The 20,983-nt window shown below is 47.4% G+C and overlaps 1 protein-coding gene across 2 annotated transcripts in view; it reads right to left on the reverse strand.

Annotated features, from left to right (window-relative positions):
* The window catches only part of LOC126556282 (neuronal acetylcholine receptor subunit alpha-7-like), a 63,932-nt gene that overhangs the window by 32,883 nt on the left and 10,066 nt on the right, over window positions 1–20,983 (reverse strand). For both annotated transcript variants that reach the window (XM_050211530.1, XM_050211522.1), the window contains exons 2-3: window positions 2,833–2,972; window positions 571–615 (exon numbers count right to left, since the gene is read on the reverse strand). In XM_050211530.1, coding sequence (XP_050067487.1) covers window positions 571–615; window positions 2,833–2,972 — 185 coding nt within the window. The remainder of the gene's footprint in view (window positions 1–570; window positions 616–2,832; window positions 2,973–20,983) is intronic.

Genomic DNA, 20,983 nt, shown 5'->3' on the forward strand with positions numbered 1-20,983 from the left:
GTTTCTTATTAGACCCAATGTCCAACATGTAACGGTTCGATAAGTGTGTATCGTTGTTGATAATGCTACTCAAGTGATGCTAACAAGGGGATAAGCTACGCTTAGTAGTGTGATTGCTTGTCGTCAATCTAGAGGGCGTGTAAAGCGCCTAACAGTATGCAATTTGCGCTACAAAATTTGTAGTAATCAGCTTCTAGGTTAGGAAATACGGACTGGCCGTATGTACGATGTAAAAAAGAGTAGGGCATTACAACTTAAAGCATTCTAAAGTCGATCTAGGAAGAATGCCTAGTCCTCACGTGTGCAGAGACAAGCGTAAGTCCCTAGAAAGCAATACAAGTTCAGAGAACTATAAGTTTAGTTAAAATACGACCGTGTCCTGTGGGAATGGTTTCATTCATAACGTTGGAAGAACAGCTCTTGGAGCAGATTTCCTGAGTATGCAATATCGGACAGTGTTTTTGCATACAACCGGGCGCTTATGAAGCACTTAGTAGGTATGATGCATAGCCCTGTAACTGAGTGTTGTGCTGCTAATATTATGAACAACATCTGAACGCTAGTACTTACCAATTTCAGCCAAATATTCGTGATGAGGAGCTGATTTTTCTCGTCCTGCGGAAAGAAATAGAGGATGATATTGTTATTGAAAACAACCGAACTTCACTTTCAATTCTAGCTACTACAACTTCCCGTTCAGTTATCTAAAGAACCAAGGCGTTAAACGTCGTTTACAAGGCAGTTGTTGCAACCATGTTTTTTCCAGAGTCCTCACTTAATGTAACGTCCGTTAACTTCAATTGCCACGCAAGACTTCAAACACCTAACACGGTCGCCCTATGCGTTATTGACGCCTTTACCATTGAGCAACCATCTCCACCGATCCCCTCCCCCCCCCCCCCTATCCTCCTCTCCCTTCCCTCCACAAACTCACCGCGCCTTACTTCGTTCGTTCGGCAACGTGCGAACGTGACTTTCGTCAACAATTTTTTAATCAAGATCAAACCACTGAGCGAAATGTTCCGGGTTTCTGGCCCACCAACCCCCCCCCCCCCCCCCCACCATGTTGCATGTCGTGGATGGTAATTTGGGCGTCTTTACGACACATCACATCTCCCACGAACATTCCAGCGTTCGCGCGTGGCCGCGTACCGCCCAAGTGTCGGCGTACGCGCGTACGGATCCGTGCATTGTTTTTGCTTACGACGCTTCATCGCTCCTCTGGGCGATGGGTTTGACAAAAGCCCATCGCCAGTTGTTGTCACCCGGTGGCCGCTCTCTCCACTCCTCCTCCCTTGCTTCCTGTCTTGGTGCTTAAATATGCGCCCTACGCAGCGCGAAAAAGCATATCCCCGGAAGGCTCTACCAACTTCGACCCCCTCCCCCAATCGTGCAATGCGCGGAATGTGAATTTTGAAGAAATTTGTGCTCTTTCACTCAATCCTTCTTCTGCAGCAGCGCCCGCGAGGCGTGCGTATCCGGGTTTATGGGTGCAATTTCTCCGGACCAACTCCAAGATCCGCTCAGCGGTAACATGTGGCAGCAAGAGGAATGTGGTGTGAGGTGAGGGGAGGTTTGGGGTAGGATAATGGTTAAAATGAAAAACTTTCCGAGTGCGTTGAATGCCAAAGTTTTTCACACAGGATTCTTCTCTTACTCTCTCTCGGTTTTATCGTTTCGTCCCGCGAAAGCTGTAGCTGGCAGCAACACATACAAGAAGGGTCGTGGTCTTTCGCGACTTCCCTTTCGACAGGGGGCGCGGACTTTCGCTCGGACGGGAGTGGGCGAGTGTGACGAAAAGGGCGAAAAGTGACGAAAAGTTTCATCATCTCCCTATTTTCCAACCGTATCCGCTATGCAGCTGCTGCTGTACCAGCGGAAGAAATCACGTCCCGCATGTGTTTTTCCTGTTCCAATTTTTTTTTCTTTTTGGTCCGGGAGAATAGCGAAAAGAGTGCCACAAGCCTGTGGCAGTGTGGCCAACGTACGCGTCCCGCATCTGTTGTTAGCCTCTCTATATTTGCTTGGAAAGGGGAAGGGTCCCATATTTCAGACAATATTATGGGATTCGGGAATGTAAAATTATCGGCACGACTTCCGCCGAACTCGACAGCACGACACAGGAAATTGCAATTCTCACCCCGAAGAAGGAAACCCCCCCCCCCTCCCCATCCCTCCCGCGTGCTTCGATGACGTTCGTTTAAAGAATCGAACCTACGGCCGACCTCCGTATGAAAAGGTTGACAAACGTATCGTGCCAACGTTCGACAGCACTCGGTAAGTACTTTGTTCGGAGTTTCGCACCATTCTCGGTGTCCGGCGAACTGCTCCGGGCCACGCTGGTGTGAGATGACCAAGTCACTCAACGCCGCCATTACGCTCTGTTTTGGAACAGTTTGGCGAACAGAAGCGAAAGGCAAAGTTCTGGCCAGCTGAATCCGATTACATTACGCCGTGACGCCGGATGGGTGTATGGGTGTGATCACCACCATGACAAGGCGATAGTGCAAAGTTAGGTCCTTATGTCCCAAACGTTACACCCTTGTTGGATGGTGTGAGGGGATGCACGGACTTGGGGAAAATGCTCCACTGAAGCTGGAGCATAGTAATGGTGAACTCTTCTCACCTACCTCCCGGATGTGGTAGGCATCAGAGCATGATGTATCGTATCGAGGACTAATCGGAGACCACGAGACTGCATTATTGGAGTAGTCGTTTGTTTCGCCGAAGTTGGTTGCTCAGAGATCGCGTCAGGAAGCGCCAAAGTTCGCTTTTTTTGTTTGTTTGTTTTGTTTCACTCGTCAAAGTTGGGCAGGTTGTGTGTCTACTTACCACGTCAATGATTTGCATCAAAGTCAAACCAAAGCTGAGCTGCAGCGGGTCCGACTCGTTGACGACGGGCCGCTCGAGCACGTTGTAGTTGTCCAGCAGATGGTGCAGCAACCGTTTCTCGTGGTATCCGGCGTCAATCACTGTAAAACGGACAAAAGAAAATAAAACATGTAGAATAGAGATAGAGAGAGAGAGAAAGAGAAAAGTAGCAAAAGGTGATCGGAAGCGACACTGTTGAAATTGGAGGCCTTTTTAAGCTTTGTTTTAGTCTTACGCTGTGTACACTTATCGAAAAACAAAAATCGACAACGAAGCAAGGGGTGTCCGAAGCATCAGCTTCAGCAACGCTATGCAGCTCTGAACCCTGCGATTAGTGTAGAGAAATTTGCCTGCATTGCCCAGCTAGTGTCAATGATCAGGACCTGGCAAACGGAAAACCGTTCTGAGTGCAAAGAATGAATGGTAAAAAAAGGACTCGCTGTTCCCTTCGAAACATACAATGGTTAGAATTGACGTTTCAAACACTTTTTGCCGCTGCATAAATCGTTTATGGCCCTACCTTTCCGCCCAGTTCACCCCGTCGGTCAAGTGTTCTTCAGCACGGTCCACAAAAAAAAAAAAAAAAGGCGGTAGAGTGGGAAAGGTAGGCGTTTTGGCGTAAAGAAAACACACCGATTTTGCATCATTTGTGATGCCGCGGATCGCCCATTTACACCATTTATCGCCTCGACAAATCCGGCCTACCGGCTTCACTATTTGGCTGGCAGGCTGATGTTCCGTGTCTTGAATTAATCTCGTGGAAGAAAAAGCAATTGCCCTTACGCTGGTCTTGCGCCAGCCAGGCAAGGCTTTCTGGTTGCGGTAGAATAGGCTGGGTGGTGCACCGTGTGCCGAGTGCTAATTTAGCGCCAACGCGCACCAATCTCGTGCACCCGAAGGATGACTAACAACAAGTAACGTTTAAGGCGACGCTGATTGGAGCTGCCTTTTTTTGTAGTGCTCTGTTGCAGAGGCATCACACACACACACATATCGCAAAGTGATAATTAAAAAACAAGAGGTCTTTTCGTTTAATTTGACAGCTGTCATTTCTGTTTGAAGTACGCTGTTGGAAGTGTATTAAACTTGGATAGCTTTTACAATGAGCTTTATTTTAGTTTTCTGGTCGATTTAATCATTGTTGAGAGTGCGTAAGTGTACAGAAGCATCTGCTCTACAAGAAACACTAGCTTTAAAACTATTGAAACATTCCAGATCAGAGATCAGAGGCGTCGATGACTCTAATTTGTATGAAGTAGTACAGTGCAGAATACGTCAGAAAGATCTACCAAGCTTGTAAATAGTTAATTGGTAGACACTCGATCGAGAGTGCAGCAAAGAGACAAGGTCCTTCTCTCTCTCTCTCTCTCTCTCTCTCTTTCGGCGAGGCAAAGGAGCCTTCTCATCAATCGTGTAACACGGCAACGGAACCAACCGTACGAGATGTGTGTTAAAACGGCCCCATAACAGCTGTCAAACGAGCAACCGATAAACCTAGTTTTATGATTTACTTCCCGCCCACAGGCGCTTCTCCCGAAATGTTTCAAACGGCAATACCAAAACCGAAACGGACATTGACGCGGACATATCTCGCACGGGTCGAAAACCCAATAAAATTGTCATACCCACACACACCCAGAAATTGGAGGTTTTGATGTGAGGCTCTCGCATCCGAGACTCTTCTCGATGAGGGAAAATTGCATCGTTTCGAACCATTTCCATCGCGGGCCGCGCGAAGCTTTGGGTAAGCGGAAGCCCCCCTTCCTCCCCTCCACTCCCCCCTTCCCCCACCAGGCCACCACCACCCGCTATAGCTTTCTCGCAATATCTCGCTTATGGCTTCAAATTAATATCATCGTATCGGTTGCTCGTGCCAAAAAAGCACAACACACTCGCACACGTAAACAGCGTTATGGTCGGCATGGGTATAGCTTTAAGCTAGAAATAGGGGGGGTGCTGATGAGGTGGGCAAACGAGGCCCCAGGACTAGCGGAATGGTAATCTATTCCTGGTTCGATAAATTAAGTGGGCCTCCCGGTGCGGACCGGCAAATAATAGGATTGCTTTGAACTGCCGGAGTACAAAAAAAAAAAGCCCCCCATTAGCATTGTGAAATACTTCCTTTCGCTCGCAGGTTTCGGAACCGATCGAGATTTAGCATTTGTTTCGCGCCGGGAACGGAGATGCGCCCACCAATTTGCCTCAGGAACAAGAATCCCCGATGAATCATTGCCGTAAGTGTCGTAACGACGCGCGCTGGATGCGAGCCAATCGCGAGACAGTGCGAAAGCTTTTGGCGGGGAATGGCGGTGTGCTTTTTTTTGTTTTTTTTTTTTTAAATAAAATATAGTAGCTGCAATCGTGCAGCAAGCAGGTCTCGGTCTCGGATTGCAATACGCGACAAGTTCGGAAAACATTCACACCGCTCAGCTGTGTGAATTTATGGACCGAATGGAATCGATTGCTCGAAGGCAAAGAAAACGGCAAACTATTGAATGGTAACTTTTGACTTGAGTACGCGACGGCGACATGTTGCGAGATGATTGGGATCATACGTTGGGGGAAGGTGCGCTGGAGGGATATAATCTTCTCCGAACTAAAATAAACGAACAGGCAAAGCGTGGGACATCAAACAAATACGCTTCCCCAAAATAGCCACACAGACACAAAAAAAAAGTCCGAAAAAGTCGAGGAAACGTCGAAATTGAGTAAGTTTTTTCGAGCTTCCCGAGCGATTTGCACGGATAGGGAAGGAAGCGGAAGTTTTTAAGCGTTTTCAAATCGAGACACCGGAATGCCGGATGCTACCACGACGTTTGGGCTCTTGGTTTTTTTTTTTGAAATGGAGTGAGTGCGACTTTTCGTCGATTCTACACGGGCAAAGGAAAATTCAAATCCGCGTCGAACGTTGATCGGTTTCGTTTTGACATCGATTTTTTGCTCCCACCATATGTAATTCGTCGTTCATCGGTGTGTGTGTGTTTACGCTTCCATAAAATGCCACATTTAGCATTTTACGGAATTTTTTTTCCAGTGTCCCGCAGCCTCTACAAAAGAGTGTCAGGCAGAGAGAGAGAGAGAGAGAGTGAGAGAGAGAGAGAGAAATTGGCATTGCGCTGAGGTTGCCAATTAATTTGTATCCTTCTCCCCGGTGCGCGTGAGCCGACTTGTTTCTATGGCGGTACGCTCATTCATTTGTCACGTTCAATGCAAAATTCAACGCAAATGGTTTGATTGGAAAAACGTGCTTCAGTACGTTGGAATGGGTGAGTCAGGAGCAACCACCCAATTAAGACAAAAAAAAAAGAAGATGGCCGGGTGCACCGACACCGATAACTGTGGCCAGAAAGACTGTCGAGACGTTCGGGAAAGGAAGGAAGAGGCCGGATTTCGGTGGTGAGGGAAGAATTATGCAACGGAAATGAGACGACGCCAGAAGGGTAGGTGGGTAAGGTAGGCAGGTTACAGAACCCGACCACCACTGCTGCTGGTGCTACCGCTGTTCGGTTTTCGGGTGACTAGAACATATATTTGCGCTGCACGCCAGGAGCCAACCGGGCAGACCCGATTCGAGTGTGGTACTGCCCGCCCACCCACATGCACAGCTGCTTCGACATAATCTAGTTCTAGGGAGGAGTGTGTTTTATGATAATAACATCTGCCAGTGACATCTTCCCCGGTTTTCGGCATTGGAAAAGCGAGGACTTTTCGCTTTTGGGGGTTTGTCGGTTTCCGGTCTTCATTTCCCTTTTTTACGCCGGTTTCGTTGTGGCGTGGTGTGTCTCTGTTAGTTTTTTTTTTCGATGTTGTAGCATTGAAAGAGAGGAAGAGGGAGCGGGGGAGGAGCATACGAACAGACATACATTTGAAGTGTGCACTTCAAGTGCGCCGAGATTTTCAGCGAACCGACCAGATTTATCCAATCGGATATGGTGCTTTGCACGAGTTTCCTAACAGGATGAAGGATTTGGCTTTTTTGGAGCGTGCACTCCAACTTTACCCGAGTGATATTGTTTGTCAGTTTTGCGATGTCTGTCTACCCCCTCCTTCACACCCCATCGATTCCACTCAGATAGTTTAGTTACCGAAATCTGAAGATTTTTTGAAGGAACTCCCAACTTTGACGACTTATAGGATGCTAAGCCACCATGCTCTATAGAAACGGTTTCAGAAATCCCTCAGATTTCGACAGAAAATTGAACTACCAAAATAAAACAAATTTGAACGGAACTCAGCTCTAGAATGGAGCGTCCAGCATCAGCGTTCTTTGGGAATTTCACGACCGCCGTATTACAACCAGCAGCCCGGAAAGATGCATGCAGATTGCGAAATAATGACACAGCACCGGAGTGGAGACATCAGGCCCACAAGCCGAGGCTTCTTTTTTTGTGGCGGTGGTGTTTGATTTGAAATTCAATTTCAACCCTACTCTCTCTCTCTCTTTCTCGCGCTCCCCTTTCCTTCCTATCGAGTGTCCTTCATCCGTTCATGATAGCTGCATGAGAGAATGCAAATATTTGGTCAGCGGGCAACCATTTCAGCTGTTTTATTCTTGTCGAGGGCGTTTTTTTTTGTCTCGCGTGAGGATTAGAAAGTCAAACAGAAGTGGTGCGCTTAGGTGGGAAAGAAAGCGTTACAATAGATCCGTTTCCTTCTGCGTTTGCTGTACAAGCGTTTGTGTGTGTGTGTGTTTGCATAATCTACCACACCCTCAGCCCATGTGCTGCAGTCTGTCTGCTGTCTAGGGAATTAACATAAAAATAGCTTACAATTGGCTAAAGACGGAACCACTGGAGGAAGTATCAAGCTGCAAAAGCCTTGCCCGATTCGGGAGCGAAATCGGAAAGAAACCGGCTAAAATCCGGAATCCATTAGTAGGTCATCAATCCAGATCAAAATTCCGTCCAAGTTCGCCATTCCTTCTCCCGGAACCTTAGCTGGCTGATACTGTTTGCCTACTGCTACGTTTAGCATTATTGGCATTGGGTTTTTGTTTGCTTTTGCTACCGGTGTACCGGATCGAGCGATGGAGCTATAGTAGTTGGTGGGAAACAGAGCAGAAACTTCTATATTTGATGCCTTTTAAGTCGCTTTGTGGAGGTGGAATGTCCACACACGTTCAGGGATTTATTATTGTGCAGCTTCTGGACATCTTTCGTTCGCAGAAATTGGATGATAAGAAGATTTTGCAAGTAGAGATGACCATGCAGAGGACTTACCGACAAAACTCGTCTCTTACTTTGCCTGAAGCAAAAGGGTAGTAAGCACAGTTTACTATTTTCGGGACGTTCTATATCCTGGATAGAGATTTTACATAATTGGAATTGTTGAAAAGACAAATAGTTCCCAGATCTGTGTTCCAATATCGACGCTGATGTGACGACTTTTTAAGCATTATTCAATTACTGCTGTATCCCCTACAGAGGGTAGGATCAGTTTTAGGGATATCCCGAATGGGTTCTCGATTCACGACAGATTGGGTGGAGACCTCTCCGGTCGGTAGGAGCTTCCATCTCGCACTCAAGGAGCTTGATACGCCTCTGTTGTTGGGTGAGTTCGAATCTTGCATCCATAATTAGGAATCGGTAAAGCGTAAAGAGAATTTTAGTTAAAACTAACAAAACATTCCTTACAGAATCCTAAAAGAAAGACTCCAATGTAGACTCTATGGTCTTAGGTCTCCGTCTAACAAGGCGTTCAGGATCTTGCTAATTTGTGTCCTTTCAATTACTCTCTACTTTGAGATCACGTGTACACACGTCAGGGCTTAAAGCTGTCAACGTTTAATTAAGGAATCCTACTGTAGCAAACACTCGCTGGCGCGCCAGATAAAAGGTAGCTTTCGTCTCTACAGCACTGATGTATGGCTAACATACACACCAACACACTCACTCCGGACGTAGCCGAAGTTTTAAAGGCAATAGTAACCGAGGACGGCGCCGAGGAGCCAGTATTTCATCGTATTAGCACGATTCCCGCACAAAAAAAAGGGGCACAACACAACCAAAAATTAATAAATGTCCAATTCCCTTCCCTTTTAACCTTATCCACCTCGTTCGGCATAACTCTCCTCGTCGCTGCCGCTCCCAAAAAAAGAAAAAAATGTCCCATCAATTTTCTTTAGACGTCGTTAATTTTATTTATTACTCCACCCTACCACCTTTCCCCGTTGCTTTTTATCTAACCGAGTTGAGCAATATTGCAACATCAAACCACTTTCGGTGCGGCATACTGGCAGACTTTAGGATATATGGTACGTAAGAGCCGGGATCAGCTTTTCGCTCCCCTAAAGGGAACTCCTGTGCCGTAAAGTGGACGCCGCACGCGGTACCAAGTTCTTGACTCACAATCAGCCTCCAGGCCAAGAGGGTCGTAAAATCAATTAGGCTCGATTCCGAGCCGTCAAGCTTTCGAGCACAAGAAGCAGCCTCTACCCAGCACCCACCGTTCGGGAGTATTGAAGAATTCTTGGAAAATCTGACGTACGTACGTGTAGCACACTGTAGTGACGCCAAAATGGCAGAACGAAATTGCCGATTCGCTAAGCTCAATCAGTAGAATTGAGCGCTTCAATAGAATATCTTTACATGTGTATGTGTATGTGTATCTGTTCAAGACGTTTATGATTTGACCAAAAACAGCAAAACACATGCCAAATACGCGGGAAGTTTCATCCTCGCAATAGAAAAAAAAAGAACTGCGAGGACATGGGAAAAAAAGGAAGTTAAATATTCTATGGCGCGCTTCTCTCTATCTCTCACTCACTCACTCGCTGCCTATCACTCGCTCTTCCCTTCTCTTTCTCACATCGATCGGCGGGAAGTCCTCATTTTGTTCGGCGCTTTCCAGTTAGTCTCCCTAATGCCGAAAGGACTCCAAAATTCATCGCCACCACCATCACAAAAGCGTTGCGTTTCCGTTCCGTGAATGCGTGTTTTCAATTTTGCTCGCTTTGTGTACGTCCAGCTCGTACAGTGGTCGTCCGTTCGGCCAGCGCCATAGATTTCGCCGACATTTGTCGATTGCCGGGTACCGGAATCCGGGCAAAAGGATTCATGCGCACGCGGAAAGCAAATTATGAAACAAGCCACATCCTGCCCACAGGGACACAAGCGCACGCGAGCTTGCAGCCGATTTTCCAAATCCCAAAGCACTGTACTGTACCGGCGCCAGCAAAAAAAAAAGGGACAGGCGAGAAGAATAGGAGGTGGCAGGAGGCGCACAGATGCAACATCTGTTTAACCTCATTCCCCGGCAGCAGCTAAATAGTTCGGGCTATGTTTTGAAGGGAAATTTTGGAATGAAATTCGTGGAGCGTACCGGTGTGTCTGAGGCACCTTTTCGAGTTTGTTACGAGTTTTGTTTTTTTTTTTTGCGCTCTCCTTTGCGTGGATTTCTTTTTTTTGAACCCCTCCCATCTGTGCCCACCTCGCTGATACTTGCGAAATGCACAAAGCAGTTGAGGATTATTGCGCTGTGCACAACCGGGTCGCAAAAACAGCCTTCTTCGGTCGGATGTTGATGATCCGATCGACGCTCGAAGAAACGGCGCGAGGCCCAAACCGAAAGCGAACAACAAAGCAGAATGGAGTTTCATATTTTAACAACAACCCTGCTTCTCTTGTCCACCTATTTCCGGTGGATAGGATAGGTGCTTTCGCCTGAAAACTTCCACCTCCAGCACGTTCACAGCTAAGGTCCAGTCTGTACGGAACCGAAATGCAGCCCACGTTAAATGGATATTCGGGAAACCGTGGTGTTTGATGTATAGTCGGGGTTTTTCTTTTGGAAAAAAGGCTATCCAAAGTCCAAGGCTCCGTTTCCCGTTTGCGGGCCTGAAGGCTCTGTATACGCACATACGTCATAGTATCGGGAAAATGGCGTAGCAAAGCCGGTAAGAAGTAGCATCGAAAGCAGGCAACCATTACCGAAGGCCCAAGAAAACTAGCCCTCACTGGACCAATTTTGTAATCTGCGTGTTCTGTTTTTTCTAATCTTTCACTTTGTGCTGTGCAAGAAGAAACAAAACAGGCCTACAAGCGTTATGTAATTATTTGCAAACCCCTCCCCCGAACCCTGGACATCACCGTGCGCGCTGTGCACCGAGTGTAATCGTCAATCATGCTTTCCACGCGTTTGTTCGCCGTGCTGACAATAATTAACCGAACCGAACTTTCCCACACTCTGGCTAAGCGAAGGTGAAGTTGCTGGTTCTGACGCGTCCGCTTTGCGCCTGCATGTAGGCAAAACCGTTCGACTCGGGCACGATTCGTCCCGTTCGGGATGGAGATCGGAGGTGAAATGACACTGCAATTCTAAGGTTTTCCCCTGCTGCTGTTACCGTGCTGAAAACCCAATCGATTTTCCAACTTTTCTAACAAGCCCGGGGTGCAAACCACTTGGCACAGCAGCAATCGCTTGTATGCTTGTACGTCTGTGTATACATAGGCAGCTTCGGTCGATCTCGGCCCGGTCCGGTTTTTGACAAAGGCTTGCTTTGCTGCTTGCAAAGGTGAGTCAGCTAAATTAGCCATCGGAGAGAAGGGTGGTGGCTGCGTGATGGGAAATCTGCCAACTGGCTAGTTGGGGAGGGTGTTTGAGCAGCCGCCACTATAGCCGGTTCGGATGCTCTGGATGCTGTTGGATAAAATTTTGATTTTCACAACCAATCATTCGAAGATGGGGTTTTTGGATTTTATGCTTTGAGGATGTAAGATTTAATGGATGTAATAGTGTTTGATTTTACAAAACTGGTACTAATATTGTGACGTTAGCATAATCTCTATCATACGTTCGCCGTAAGGTATGCAATACGCACCACAAAAAGAGGTAAAATCTTATACTTTGTTTCATACTTGATTTTCGTGGTGCAAAAGAGACTTAGAATCGTTTTATAGGTTGATTAAATGATATTCTTGTTTTGCGTAAGATCTCGCAGCCAAACGTGGTCCAAAGTCCTGGAATATCTGGCATATTAACGCCAGCAGTTCATCTCAGTTTAGGCTTACCACGGCTCCTCTGTCCCTATCAACGACCTAAAAAGACTTTACAGACTGGACCGCCAAACACAGTTCATCATGGTGCTGCTTCGTCCAGCATCCTGCTTCGTCCAGCGCTTGAATCCAGGGTTTTGAAAGTGCGGTAGTTTCCTCGGACTATAGTATAATTGACTGGCAATTGACAGCTCTGTGGATATTTGAATCTCGCTGTATCAGTCTTGCTGATATCAGAAGGATTGAATTAGTCTTCCTTTTAAATCGCTTTTGAGGCTTATTTAAACTTAATTTTCAATCTTTCGAATATATTAAGTATGTTAACTCTCTGCATCAAGGTTTGAAATGGATCTTCAAATAACATTTGGAACATTTAACAACGATGCCGGATACTGTTCCGGAGTCAGTTTAGTAAGAACAAATTAATCCCGCTAATACATGTGACAAATTTCCCGCTATACAACACTACGCTAGACACTTGTTTGCTTCTTGCCGACGTCAGGATTATTTTAGGCAACAAACTCTTATACGCGCCTGTACCTGACATTACCATCGTGCGGGGTGATTTCATTATAGACTCCACTCCAAAGACAAGGACCAGGGCGGTAGCTCTCGGCAATTCGGCGCTGGCGCCCCCACGGTTGATGAAGGCCTTGATTCGATAAATGTTTAATTATCCGTGAAGCGATTACGCTTCTACCCTACGTGCCTGAGTTGATAATTGAATTAATCGTGTATCGTGTGGTCTACCTTGTCATGGGACGCCTCGCGGCGTTTGCGTACCCGCGTGGTACGGTCCGCCGTGTTGACCTAGCTCGCGAAAATATCCCACTCACGCCATTCCCTCTCGACCCGCGTCAGCAATCTGTGCTGTAGCTCAAATATATTTCCAAACCTTGCCCGGCACTGGTTTATTCTCCTGCACTAACAAAGGGTAGACGTTTGCTTGGGGGAAGGGTGTGCCACAGCTTACCGTGTCCCATTCCTAGTGGTAGCAGTTTTTCGGACATCAACCCAGAGATGTGAAGGGGTTGAGGTTGAGGCGGAGTTGGATTTTGGGCGTCCCGCGGTGTGTTGGTTTTTGGTAGCGTGTTGCGCTATTATCCGCCTCGTTTGTAATAAAAACATTTTTATTCAGCGGCTTCGGCACACTGCCACCCACACATACCTAAGTCAAACAGACGGTAGGCAACACTTCCGCCCGATAACGTCTCCGTCATGATGCGGCAGGAGAGACGAGGATGGCGAGGAGTTGCAGAAGAAAGGAATATCAAACAACACTTGCTCCCCGGCACACATTAGAGTGTGTTCGGTAAGCATCACCCATAACCACACACAAAGAGTTTCTGCGTGTGTATGTGTGTGCTAAAAAGGGAGAGAGAGAGAGAGAGAGAGAGAGAGAGAGAGAGAGAGAAGACGCGCGAACTGTGGCTATGATTCGGAAAATCTACCCTCTCATGCCAAAGCAAACAATCTAAGCAGGAAGTGCTGATACCGGGGTTCCGACACTGCTCAAGGATCCCTTGACTGCCGGAACATCCTTCTCGCTTTTCTTGAAACCAGCGGTCCGCCCTTCCCTACCTTCTACCTACCTTCAGACGGCGTGAATTTCAGGATCCAGCATAAAAGACGGAATAAACAAATTTACGCTCACACTCCCCACACTTTTCCCTATATTCGCCCACCAAAACCCTTACCGAAATCCCTGGGTCCCGGGGGCCTTTAATAAACACTCATCTTGGTGGGCTATACCACACACACACACACACACATCTCCGCTTGCTACCGCCAACTCTGTCGTTATGTTTTGTGTTGTGTGAACCGCAAGGTTTAGCTGCTTGAAGCACACGCTTTTTTGAGCAAATGCTCCTCTAAAACTCCCGGAACGGCACGGCAAGGGGGGACGGCGAAAATCATGCTGTTCTTGCATGCCCTTGCACCAGCGTCCCCGCGCAACAATAACATCCTGCACGAACCAAGCAGCAGTAGTAGCAGGATGTGTTTGTTGTCTGTTCGCTTTATCGCTTTGACGCACCTCAAAACCGGATGTGCTGATACGAAGCACACCCGGCACGGTGGAAAAGATGGGATGGAGAGGCGAAACCCTTTGTGGATTAGCTTCCACCGGCCGAACGGTGCTCTCTACGCCCAAATCCATAATCAGCAAACACATGGAATGTTGTTGTAGGTGTGTGTGTGTTTTGTTTTTTATATTTTATTTCTTCTGTTGCTCCTGCCAGAATTCTGATCCGAGCAGACTATCAGCAGCACAAATTTGCTTAATCTAGCCTTTTTTTTCTCTCAATTTTTGTTTGTGTGGTTTTTTGGGTAGAACTCCTACAGCAGGGAGGGGCGCTGATAAACCGATGAGCATGTGAAAGTCTACGATGGCTTCGCATGAAGCGTGGCGCGTGATATTAATTTTGGAGAACATTTTAAAAGCCTTCCTCCATCCACGGTATTCCGTAGTGTAGACCGCGACGATTTTCTAGCGGCGAACCGAAACCACCCAATAGGAAGTCGGCAAATAAAGTGCTAGCTGGAGCTAGCTGACATTGGGAGGATTTTTGATGCTACAAAAAGAAAACAGGAACATCCGAACAACCTAGGGTGGATGCTGCATGAGGTTCAAAGAATGTCCGAAACGACTATAAGAAGGATACGATTTTGCTATAAAGAAGTCTCTCCCTCTCTCTCTTTCTCTCTCTCTCTATCTTTCGGCATCAGCTCCGGTACAAAGCGGAAAGGGATTCGATTTAATCTAATCGTTTGTCCCCGATTAAACTGAACTGCCATTAAAAGCAATAAAGCGGCTCCGAATGTTTGAGAGGCAGTGCAAGGAAGAGGTAGGAAGCGGGGCAACGAGACGAAACAAAAAACTAAAACGCTCTATTTGGACGGTTGGCCGTTTGCTGTGGTACTTCCCCGATTTTTTGTTTTTTTGCTCCCTGGGAACAACTTTGATGGGCCCTTTATAGCGTTAATCCGGATGCTGTTTCGTGTTGGCCCGGACGCCCCGATGCCCCTTCAAGTAAAACTCTGATCTTTCATGCCCGAACGTGTATCTTTAAGCTGTCGCAGAACCTGTCAACGTCTATTGAATGCGAGGAAATTGAGAACGCTTCCCAAGCCAAGCTGCTTCTGCCTCACGCCCTCTCCTCGTCCACTTCCTACCCACAGTCACAAATTCTATATCTGACGGTAATGTGAGGGATGGTTCAGATGAGATTACAGTCAGGTGGATTCCTTCTTGTACCTCACATCCCCAAGGAACAGCAGCAACAACTCCCAACATCCCGCACACCTATCTGTGAGTAGCGACGCCACCAGCAACATCATCCACGACTTGGTCGCCATCTTTATTTTTGCCTCTTTTTCGTCGTTGTTGTTCTTGTTCGCTATGGCACGGAGTTGGTCGTCTATCTAGTCAAGCTTGAAAAACCCACATTCAGACACGGCCGTGTTTGGCTGGATGTTTGCACTGAGAGGCGTTTTGAGGTTATGTTTGGCTTGCTGGAGCAGCAGTAAGTAATGTGCAGTTTTGGATGTTGGTGGAAGGGGAGGGTCGATGGAAGCCTGTACCACCTTTACCACACATCGTATTCGGCTAATCCCTAGCCCTTTTACCGCATCCGCACCTTGCATCGGTTAAGCGCCGCTAGGAAAGAAATGAAATGTTTGCCAAACAAGCACTAAGAAGATGCGATGTCAATGGCGCACCTTCTGCAGACGAAATCAAGGCAGGGCAGGCGTGGATCGGTGGCGTTTTGCTAGATACCGTCACAAACACATTTCCTGCAAAAAGGTTTCCTGGCCTGGTGTGGTTGAGAAATACTGATTACGAGAGTCGCGTAGTCACCAACACTGCGGAGGTTACGCTATATTCATCATGTTCGCACTAATCTCTCCAAAGGGTAGTCCATCAAGTCAGACACTATTTGTTGGCGGTCGAAGGGAAGTCAATGACATATACGCTGGCTGGCTTCTTACACGACAAGCATCGAACGTCGAGAGATGGTCTCGTAGAAGCAAAATAGAAGATGCAAACCAAACCAGCGTGATGGTGCGACGTAGCGCAGCAACTTGATTCCTGCAGCCCATCTTGTCACTCACTCAGCACCAAGGGTACACGATAAAGACACCTCTTTATCGAAGCTGATACTTAATCCCGTGCAGCAAGCATGGTTTCTCCATTTCGGGCTTTTGAATCCTAAATTCAACCAAGCAAGGACAGAAACTGGAGCAGCGTACCAGACGCTTTTCTTTTGCTCGGTACGGTTTAGCTTTCGCGGAATCTAAAAAAAACCCATCTCAAGATAGACCTCCCCGTAATCGGAGCATTTGCCGCGATGATTCCCGATGGATGAAAGCGATACTGTTGGTGTACCGTGCCAGTAACAGCTCGATGTTCCCATTCCCAAAAATCATTCGAAACGATTCACCTTACGCCAATGTACCCTCGTTATCCGAAAGTTTGGGGCTTGTGGAAAAGCTAGACAACAACTTCACAACGGGGGTTGTTGTAACGCTGGGTCTTTTTCTTCCATTTTGTTTTTGTGCTTGAGTCTGTATCTATTTCCATTTGCGAAAGATTTGCCAACTGGAGTACTCCAGATTTTTTTTGGATGGGCAGGCGAAATAATGCATAATATATAAAGGACTCCTTGCTTGCTTGCTTGCTAGGTTGCTTGGTTTGCTGAGTGCATCATCATCATCTCGCAAACAAACAAAACCCAAAACAACAACAACAAAAAAGGACATCCTCCGTGTAGGTTGCCCACAAGCTCGCGGTGTTGAAGACACGTTACCCTACTGCGCTGCAGCGCTCCACAGCTCCCTGCAACACAATGGAGCGGTTATGACATGGCAGTGCAGAGAGCAGTGTTGTCATCCTTACTTGCCGACGCGCCACAATGAAGGTATTGTTTTCCTTTTTTGTTTTGCTCTCCCCATTTTGTGTTGTTGGCAGCGCTGTTGTCTAAATAAAATGTCTGCCACTAGCGCGTGATGGATGGTGCGTGTAAGAGTGCGGTTGGCAGTGGTGCTTGTTTAATTTCTCAATGGCAATGGCGGCTGTGAAGCAAGTGAGCAAATATTACTTCGAAACAAACTCCTCCAAGCGCTCCATGGATTCATTGCGGCAAACTTCTTGGTTGCCAGATACTGCTGTGTGGCCAAATAAAGTGGACTGAAGAGATTTTAACTTTCCTTCTACTGCCGGACATCACCGGACCCAGTGGTGCAGACTTAAAGCGATCCATGCGCCAGCATGTGTCCGATGTGCACGAATCGCAATCAAAGAATCTGTCGTCCTTGCGCACCGATTATCTGCTGCTCCATCTGGTGCAGTGGCGTGGAGAGATGCATTCCAGGACCATTATGCCATAAATTTGGTGCCGATCCCTCACCAACACCGGGAGATGATAGGTCTAACCATCGTCTTACGTCGTCCCCCGTCCCAGCGCGGCGCTACCTGGTTAAATCCTTCCAAATAAATAGCACACACCGATCCTTTTGCTCCCCCTCCCCTCCCTCTTCCCCCATCATGTCCATCTTCATGCTGTCGAGTACTTTAATCGCCCACACTCCTTCCCGTTCCATACCGACCGGACCGACCGACAAAATTTGCAACCGCAAAAGCGGTCGGTAAGTCGACGGCTCTGGCGCTCGAGTTCGACGAGGTGGGCGCACTTCCCTCGTTAGCTGGTAAAGATGAATGAACTCTTGTGTCATGATGCATTCAGCAGCGCATACAGTAATCGAAGTGTGTGTGTGTGTGCGCCTGTGTGACTTGCACTTGCGGTGAAGAAATATCGACCGGGTGTGCTCTCCATTCAAAAACTGAAAACCATCCAAACACACTGCGCACCCGCCCACACCGAAAGGGAAACATTCTTGAAACCCCACCAACCCCCCCTCCCCCCCTCTCCCCCGCTTTTTCACAGTACATCCCCACAGAAAGGGCTTTAGAAAGGATGCGGGGAGAGATATTCTGTAAAGTAACGGACTGTGTGCGATTTTCTGTGCTCCAGATATCGGTTAATGGTGGCAGTGTTGTCGAGAGTTGTACAACCCTTGTATAATACCGCATCTGCATCGAAAAGTGGAATGCATTCCTGTTTTTCTTGTTCTTTTTTTTTTGCTACTTTGTTCGAAAAGGTAAAGAGTTTGAAGATGCTAAAACGCTTTTAAAACACTCGTTCTTTTTGCTCGTGTGTCTGTGTGTGTTTGTGGGCCTTTTTTGTTGTTGTTGTTGCTTGAGTTGGTCCGCAGTTCGCACACTTCACCACTAAGCACTTGAAGTTGACTGCGTTTTTTTTTTTTGTGAGTTCTGGAGACTTGAGTTTCTCGTTGCTGCAGTGACCGAGGCGTAACGAATGCCGTTTGCCATTCAGAATGACAGCTAGAAAATGCACTGTCACTTTTGGCTTATATATTGCCAGAAATGCTGCGAAAGGTTAACACACACAGTCACCATCAACTTGTTCTTCTGCTTTTTTTTTTTGGTGCACGGGAGTTTCGGTAAGGACTTGGTAGATTTTTTTTTTGCTGATGTTGTTTCAAGCTTGCTCTAAAGGATGATCTCTAACGTTAAGCCGGTGGAACTTTGGTTAGGGTCTAGCAGAGGGAGAGGAGCAACAGCAGCAAACAGCAAAACAAAAAAATCCAAAAGTCCCCACACTACAACTCCCGAGCAAAAAGGTAGCTTAAGAGCTGTGAACGATATAATCCTGACGATGACAAGCATCCTGCTGTCAGTGCACGCTGTTGTTTAGGCAAATGAAAGTGTGCTCGTGTGCTGGTGTATCGTCTCACATCTCTGACTATCGCTCCGCAGGACATACAGGCCCTCGGATTTGTGCTAATGCTGCTGGACAATGTCACCGATTGCATCACCAATCGAGCGTTGCCGCAAGTCGTTCCAATTGGCTTCCCAGTGTGCTGTCTTTCCTCACACACACACACACACACATACACGCCTCTATTTCTTGTGGAGCAAAGATTTACGGGTTTCTGAAGATTCTGCTAACATTCCCATTTCCGACAGCAATCCCGTGAGCCGTTTCTTCACTCCCGACCCAACGGTACCACCACCATCATCATCAGCATCCCTCTAGTAGTGCAGTAGCTGTCAAATGCTTGCACATCAGCATTCGCTAACCGAACTAACCGGCTTTCCCCATAGCGAAATGGTAACTAATTGTTGCTGATCGCACGCCTTGGTGAAAGGCGGGGTTCCATTGGACGTTAAAAGAAGCAGGCCACACCAACGACCACTGCTGCTGCTGACGATGGTGTTGTACCGTATCGTGTATGCGTGGGCAAGCCAAAATGAGTACCGTTCCCTCACATTATCGTTGCTTCCTTCGGCTGCACAGGCTCGGAATTGGAACGCTCCCGTCAGCTCGCAACAAAACAAACTCACTAGCTGTCATCTGCAGCGTCGGAAATAGTGTGCGTGTTTTGCGAAGCAACCGTTTGTCCAAACCCCCCCCCCCCTTCTCCCTCCCGTGCACGTTACTACCACGGTGCGATCCACACCGCTGCCAGCACCTCCGCTCGGAGGATTATATTCTGTGTGCAGCTATTGCACAGATAGCAGAAAACTCATAAAACCTTAACACACATTCTCCACAGGATGTATATTTCGCTTTGCTAGTGTTCCGTTCCGTGTACCGCACGGAACACATGGACACAGTTGTGGGGCGTGTGTGTGGACAGCAGGCGTCGTTTCTGCAGTGTCTTTACAGATTATCAGAAGCAGCACGGGCTGCTGGCGTAAGTGGTTCTTCAACAGTTAACTGCCGTTGTTGGGATTTTTTTCTCCACCCCCATCCCCCTCTCTTCTTTATTTCTTCGCACTTCACCCCTCGAAGACGAAGCAACGCTTACAACTATGTTTAATTAAATTTCCTGTAAAATGTGCGCTTGCCTTGGTAGCGCAACCCGACGGAAAGGGTCCGCCAGACCGCCCTCAACCGACCACCGACCGATGTAGCAATCAGCTGCAGGCTTCACGCGCTGCTTCCCGGAAGCAAAGGGGAAGTGGAAAAATAAAAATAAAGCACAACACGGCGTATTTTAAACAGCTAAATAACGCAAACAACAATTTCAACCCAGGGCACACTCACAGGGCACACTCAGGCGTACGGGATTGTGATCGAGTTTACATAAATGATTGGGGTCTGGTTTTCAACACCCTAGATTAGGCAGGTTGCAGTTTTAATCCTGCTTAAAGGGAAGCGTTCGCATGCAGTAATCGACCAGTCGCGGGCGTCTGGACGCTGTGGCAGCGGTGGGCACCGTTGCTGAGCTTCGCGTGAGTCGGTAAAGTCGGGTCGGGTAGTTGAAGAATTGACTACAAAAAAGACTGGCACTAACTGGTGAGATTAAGGAGCAGCAGGACCTGTCGGCGATTGGTTGCAGCCGTGGGAACCTAGCTCTGGAATGAGCTTTCTAGAAATGGATCTCCTTAAGCAAGGCAAGCAGATCAAGGAGTGAAGAATTACACCCCAATTTGCCTCATTCTAGGGACACGCTGTTCACGTAAGGGGTCTCAAATACTACCTCTTGGAGCCTAGAGCGCTGGACCAGAGTTCCTACCTCAAGTATTAGAAGACTCTGGAAAGCAGTAGAAGCTATACGAGTGTCCAAATGATAGCGAGACTACCAGCAGCCCTCCTAAAACACAGATATTCGCAAGGGTGTCAGGTAGAACTCCAAAAAGCCTCTGAAATACGTACAAGGACGTTAGCTGCCAACTAATCATACTGCAGCTCGAGGAAGTTTCTTCAGTTCAATACACCTGTCACGGCGGTTGAAGCTGAGACTCTATTGGACATTCAGACCAGGTCAAATTTCCTTTCTGAATCGTTCATGCCTCCTCGAGAAGGAGTGATGAATAGAGAGCATGATTTTTATACCTCGCAAACCCTGCAATAGCAAGGAAAACAGAACTGGACGCCGGCTAACTACAGAGCATCCTGAGAGCCCCTTTTTTTAGTTTCTATTATGGCTTTCCACAGCAGCACCAGCATACTACTGGTAGCAAGGACTTTTTTTGTTGTTGTGTGTGTGTGCGTGTATGTGTGTGTTTATTTTCCATCCCGGTAAAACGC

The sequence above is a fragment of the Anopheles maculipalpis genome, chromosome X (assembly GCF_943734695.1).
Source record: "Anopheles maculipalpis chromosome X, idAnoMacuDA_375_x, whole genome shotgun sequence".
Classification (NCBI taxonomy): domain Eukaryota; kingdom Metazoa; phylum Arthropoda; class Insecta; order Diptera; family Culicidae; genus Anopheles; species Anopheles maculipalpis.